Source organism: Cebus imitator, unplaced genomic scaffold (genome assembly GCF_001604975.1).
Source record: "Cebus imitator isolate Cc_AM_T3 unplaced genomic scaffold, Cebus_imitator-1.0 Scaffold844, whole genome shotgun sequence".
Lineage (NCBI taxonomy): Eukaryota > Metazoa > Chordata > Mammalia > Primates > Cebidae > Cebus > Cebus imitator.
The window spans coordinates 164,632-171,458 of record NW_016108159.1 but is presented as its reverse complement, the minus strand read 5'-3'; the positions used below and the strand labels follow the sequence as shown (position 1 = coordinate 171,458).

Here is a 6,827-nt window from a genome sequence, read left to right as displayed (position 1 = left end):
GCATCGAAGTGGAAATGTCTGCAAAAAGGAGGCGAGGAGTGTACCAATGAGGAAACTGAGGCACAGAGTGTTCAGGCAGGTTGTGAACAGGGGTTTATGAACAGCATTAAATTACTGGCTGCGCCAAGATGCTCGGCAAGGTGGGAACCTGTTGAAGAAATAAAACTGCATCATGTGACTCAGCAAAGATGCACGGCTACTCTTCCTAGAATCCCGTGGGTGGTACTGACAACACCCGGGCCCAGGTCCCATGAGTAAGCCAGAATGGTTCATCATGGGAGGGGATGATAATGACGATGCCCTTGCCCCTGTCATGTGTAAAACGACTGTATGGTAGGTTTCTTGCAGCGTGGTGGGGAGGGAGAGGACAAACGTCCCGCCGCGCCACTGTTGCGTTTGAGTCAAAGGCACACGTGGAAGCAGTCGGCCAGAGGCACAAGGCCATGAGGTGAATTTCGCGGTGAATTTCGCTGTGCGCTAAAGAGGTTCCCGGCCCAAGGGGTGCGCGGCGCCTGCGCAGTGGGCCCGAGGCATAGCGCGCTGCGGGAACCGGGAGACCCCCGCCCCCTGCACATCGCCCTCAACAGCGCGAACGCGCACGTGAACGGGAGCGAGGATGAGCCCGCGATAGCGCCCCACCTCGCTCAGCCCGTGCCCGGCAGCAGAGGGAGGGAGACGCTCCTCCGAGACGCCGGTGGGCTCGGTGGAGAGTCGCGGGCTCGCGGGCTGCGGCGCCTCCTCCACTCCGGCGGGCCCGGGTCCGGCGGGCCGCCCATCTTACTGGCTAACTGGCTGACTGACGCTCCTCGCCGCCCCCGCCTCCGCCCGCGCCCCGCCCAGCCTCATCTCTCCCTCAGCTCTCCCGGCTCGCGGGCAGACTGAGGCGCCTCTCGCTCCCTGCCCCTCGCCTCTGCCCTTTCTCTTCCCGGCACCTCGGCTGCAGCCCACAGCAGCGAGCGGCTGGAAGAGGCAGCCTCGAGGATGAAGTGCAAGCCCAACCAGACGCGTACCTACGACCCGGAGGGGTTCAAGAAGCGGGCGGCGTGCCTGTGCTTCCGGAGCGAACGCGAGGACGAGGTGCTGTTAGTGAGTAGCAGTCGGTACCCGGACCGCTGGATCGTGCCGGGCGGGGGCATGGAGCCCGAGGAGGAGCCGGGCGGTGCGGCGGTCCGAGAGGTGTACGAAGAGGCAGGAGTCAAGGGGAAGTTAGGCCGGCTCCTGGGCGTCTTCGAGCAGAACCAGGATCGCAAGCACAGAACGTACGTGTATGTACTGACTGTCACCGAGCTGCTGGAGGATTGGGAAGATTCGGTTAACATTGGCAGGAAGCGAGAGTGGTTCAAAGTCGAAGATGCCATCAAGGTTCTCCAGTGCCACAAGCCCGTGCACGCCGAATATCTGGAGAAACTGAAGCTGGGCGGCTCCCCAACCAATGGAAACTCCATGGCCCGGTCCTCGCCAGACAGCGATCCCTAGTATGTACACTCGCGCCCGCGCAGACTTCTGTTTGTCCGCCTCGCTTAAAACGCATCCCGCCCGGAGCACCTCTCGTGCCATGTGCGGTCTCACCGGGAGGAGGGAGGCTTCTTTTGTTTCCTTGGCAGACCCTCTGAATCACGCTTGCAAACTGTCTCCGTTGCCAGGCCCTGTTTTCAGACAGTTCGCACGTTTTTCAGATGCTTTCAAACTCGCTTCTTGGTTACGCTGTAAAATGTTTCGGGAAGCCTAAGCCGCTTCGGGTTTTAGGTGCCTGAACTGCTCACCCTGCTTTTGGGGTGTGTGTGTGGCTGCTTGGGGTTTTTAGGTGCCTTAACTGCTCACCCTGCTTTTGGGGGGCGTGGGGGGGCAAAGGGTGTGGGGGAGTGTGTGTGTCTGCCTTTGCGCCTTGTGATGTTTTTGGTTCTTTTACATTTCACACAGATTCACGGGTGAGCCTGCGTGCGCATCTTCATACCAGTCTTGTGGTTTGTTTGGTAGTGGAGGCCTTTAAAGTCTTACCAGCTTGGTTGTGTGGGCATCTTTTAGTATTTTTTCCCCTTGAGTTGTTTTCTCCTTTGCAGCGTTCGCCCTTGTTGTCAGGGAGCCCTTCCGTGGTGGGAGTTGGTTTAAAAGATCAGTTTTGAATTTGTTAAAAAATTAGGGAATTCTACCTCTTGTGCCCTTTCTGCACTCGACAGTCAGGTTAGCTTCAGAAATGGGATCTCATTTGCCCCTTTCAGAATTTTTTTTCTATTTCTATGTAGACCATTTGGTTTTCAAAAATTTTTCACAAGTGGTAATTTTTCACTGCTGACTTCAAATGGCTGTTTCCCATGTAGATTAACCTTATTGAATTGATGCTGTTGGGGATCTGCTAGCTAAACACATCTTACCACAAAAACTGTACTCACAGAATTTGATTTCCCATGCTCAACTTCCAACTCCCATTGCCCCTTCCTATACCATAGAAGAACCATGGTTCTCTCAATTTAAGTTCGTTTTTGAAAGAATCCCTCCCATATTTGAATGCAGTGACATTCAGATTAAACTTCCCTGACTCCCAGTAACCACAGGAATGGAATCTTTTATGGCGATTACATTCCAACTAAGTTATCTCTAGTGTTGCTCAGCTGGTATAGAGTTGTCAAACTATTAGGATACCTTAACAACCTCTCAATATAGCGAATAACTGTTTTGTCTCACAGTACCACCTTTTCTGGGTGCCAAATTTAAAGCTCTCACGTTTGCCTCAATACTTGCTTGAAGTCAAGAATCCCATCTAAAATAACTAAATCTCTCTTCTGGAGCTTCCTCTGTTCCCCTAGCCATGCCTGAAATTAGGTAGAAGGAAAGCCTGCTTTGTGGAGAGGGTATTAAATGAAAAGATCATTCCTAATTTCTAGAACAACCTAGACTATGTCATATCTCTTAAACATTATTGATAGGTATTTGGGGTCCCTTGATTTTTTTTGGTCACTGTTAGGCACTTCCTATTAAGAAATTTGGGGTTTTGCTATGTAAATTCTAGGTTCATCTTCTGGATCTCATCTCCCATGACATTTGAGTAAAAGCCTAGTTTTTGAAGAGAGTATGGGGAGGGGGGGCAAGCTGGGTGGCTGACGTCTGTAATCCCAGTACTTCAGGAGGCCAGCGCAGGTGGATCACGAGGTCAGGAGATCGAGACCATCCTGGCTAACATGGTGAAACCCCATCTCTACTAAAAATACAAAAAATTAGCCGGGCATGGTGACATGCACCTGTATTCCAAGCTACTCAGGAGGCTGAGGCAGGAGAATGTCTTGAACCTGGGAGGCAGAGGTTGCATGTGAGCAGAGATAGCACCACTGCACTCCAGCCTGGGCAACAGAGTAAGACGCTGTCGCAAAAAAAAAAAAAAAAAAAAGTATTCTGCAAACCAATAATAAATGTATGTGGATGATAACTAATTTAAATATTTTGTTATTCTACAAATTAGCTTTTGAAAAGATACGATCATTGGTAGAACTGAATATCGCGACTCTTTAAATCTTTGATGCCACTGCTTTTAAAATGAGATCTTTTCCATATATAAAATATATCTAAGTAAATTACATTTAGTTAACAAAATTAATGTTGTCAAAGGAATGAGTAGAATAGAAAATGAATAGCTTTTAAAAGCCGAGTAAGTATAACTCATATTCTAAATTATGCAGAATTATCAAATATTATTTTCAAGAATTATCTTTCTTTGTATGGAAAAACATGTCTTATTTTTAAAATAAACTTTTTAAATCCCACCATTTGACATTTTCTATTCCAATAATCCAAATCAACTAACAGATATTATCAGTAACCTGAAATTCGTTAAAGTATACACTAACAGCAGAGAAATGGATTATTATTTTATTTCATACGTAAGACTACCTCCAGATAAAATAACACAAATACCTGGGAGGTTTATCTTATATATGCTATTCTTAGAGATAATAATATGCAGTTTTAAGTTTTGACTTTTGAACTAAGTATTTGAAAAATACAAAAAGTACAGTGTTGATAATAACCAACTCATATGAGTTGTTAGCCTGTAAATATTTCTTATGTATTATTCTGTGTCATTTGGATTAAGTATTACTACTTACTAGGAATTCCTTCGAGGTCCAGATATCTTCAGTTTATGTGATTTGTAAAACTCCCAAGGCTTTCATTTCTAAATTAACAACAAAACATTTTACAGTTACCATACTTTAAAATAAACTTTCAAGTCACATAGGTAGTTTTTGTTAGTTCAGCCTAGAAAAAAGGCGGGGGGGGGGGGCGAAAAGCTTTTCATTTTAAAAGAGTAATCCAAAAATGTCAGGGTAAAATAGTTGACACAGAGGTAATCCAATGGTGTCTATAATCTGTATCCTCTAAATGTTTGATGCGCAGTGGGATTTTCTCCTTACAGACTCATTACATAGTACTTAAATATTATTTATGTGAAGAATGAAGTAAAAATGTACAGCTGAAATTTTCAGCTTATACCCTCTCAAATAAAAACAGTACACTGATCAAAAGTAATTAAGACTTTCAGATATTATGTAGAAATTTGTTTTCAGCATGTTTTTAGAAGACTGATTCCCTACCCCTATCCCCCACTGAGCAAGTGCCTACTTTTTCTTATCCTAAAAAAAATCTGAAGAAGACATGTTGGAGTAAAGGTAATTTCTATATGCTTGATGTAGAATTTACTGTGGATGGTTAACATATTTTCTAAGAAACCTATGTTCTGTTGATCAGGTCACCTTTTAAAGAAGTAACCCTGAAAGGGATGAAGTGTGGCTATAAATATTTTTAAGCCCTTTATATAGTTTCATTTGAGAGAATCATTGTAAAGATTTCAACATTTTTGTATTTAGAAAAATCAATAAAAATTGAAGTGTGTATGTGGAAGAACTTGTAAAGTAACAGCAACATTAGAAGGCCCTTGTGGGATAGATGGTTTAAAGGGCTCTGATGCTGGAGCTGCTCCTTGTCTCACTTGCCTTCAAGTGAAGTTCAATTGTAAGGAAAAACATTTCTTCCTTCAATAGTTGTTGACTGGGAAAAGGGAGGTTAGAGCTTACAGTACTAACAGCTGGCCAGAGTTTTCTTTTTCAGAGTTCCTTTTGTGGAAGCACCAGGCAAAACAGATATTCTCAGCATTATTCTCATATTGCAGTCATCTTTCTGAATGACTCTTGGCCTATTAGAATAACTTTTTGAGGTCTAGGACCCAGACAGAATCCTCCCCATATCCTCAGAGCCTAGAATAGTAGCTGGAATTTGGAGACATTTGTCATTGATCCACAGATTAGAAATGTCTACTTCAAGTGTATTCCTGATTTCTCAGCTTCATAATGTATCTGGGACAATCTGTTATTCCCTCAGGCTCTCATCTGGTCTCACAGTGGAACTACACTGGATAATTCACTGAAGGCTTTTCCAATTCAAAGTGGTTGATGAGCCATAGTAGGTGTTCAATAAATATTTGTTGACTAGAGGAATTGATGAACCAATAAAACCCTATTAATAAGATTTTTTTTTTTAGGTGAATGGCATAGATGTTGTTCAGATTTACTTTGAAAGAATCAACTTTGTGAACCCAATGATGAATGGAATTGTGAAGCACAGATGAGCTATTTCGCACTCCAAGGACACAGCTCACCCTATGCTTTTGGACACTTCTTCCCTGTTTATTGCAGTAACTGTTCTCCAGGTTGTTGCACTACCACTGTATCTGTACAGAATTCTAACTTGGCACCTGTGGCCTTTTTTGTGCTTTTATGATTATGTGTCTGTATTTGCCACCAGATTATATGCCCTTGAATGCAAGGAACTTGTTTCCTTAGTCTTTTTTATATATCTAGCACATAAGATATTGCTTAGAATATGGTAGACATCACTGAAGATTTGTTTAAGTAATTCATATTTTGTAATTATACTGAATGGTTAAACAATCTGTTTCTAATCTGTCTAGCATATATGTGACTTTTGCTTACAAGTGTCACACAACTGCTTCAAGGCAGCTGTGAGATAGTAGAAAGCAAAAATTTGTCTGTGTCATCCCAGACATGTGCCTCCAGATGGCAGTATACTACACCATCTATAAAATATATTAGCAAAGCCAGGCACAGTCTTGTGCATCTGTAGTCCCAGCCACTCAGGAGGCTGAGGCAGAAGGATTGCTTGAGCCCGGGAGTTTTAGTCTAGCCTGGGCAATATAATGAGACCCCGTCTCCTAAAATATTTGCCCAAGCATTGAACCTAAATTTGACCATGCCCCTAGAAATAATTCCTAGTCTTTAGAAAATACAGAGGGCAGAGAAACATTATTTTATACCATGGAGATGAGATCAGCAGAATCCAGACTATAAGAAACTACAGAACACATGACCCAGTTTCTTCTTTAAATAATTTACAAGGATAAAAGAAAGAGATGAAGGATGAACCTATATATTAAAAGAAATTTAAGAGACATATTAACCAACTGTATGGATCTTATTTGAATTGTTATTTGACCGAACTGTAAAATGAATACATTTATGAGACCATCGGAGTTATTTGAACATTGGTGAGATATTTGGTATTAGGATAATGGTTTTATCATTATGTTAGAAAGAAAGATCCTCATCTACGTTCTCAAACATTTGTGGTTGAAATGATATGATTCCTGGAATTTGCTTCAAAATAGTAAGTCTGGCTGTTAAGTGCATTGGAAATACTGATGAAGTGAAATTGGCCGTGATAATTGTTGAAGCTGCGTGATAGCTAACATGATGGTTCATTATATATGTTCATCTCTATTTTTGTATGTTTGACATTTTCCATAATAAAGTTTATAAAAATAA

At 43.0% G+C, this 6,827-nt stretch overlaps 1 protein-coding gene across 1 annotated transcript; it reads left to right on the top strand.

Annotated features, from left to right (window-relative positions):
- Positions 1-541: 541 nt before the first annotated feature.
- LOC108297788 (diphosphoinositol polyphosphate phosphohydrolase 3-beta) lies at positions 542-6,827 on the top strand. The gene is made up of 2 exons (XM_017520504.2): positions 542-1,475; positions 5,528-6,827. Coding segments are annotated over exons 1-2 (495 nt in total). The 5' UTR covers positions 542-981; the 3' UTR covers positions 5,529-6,827.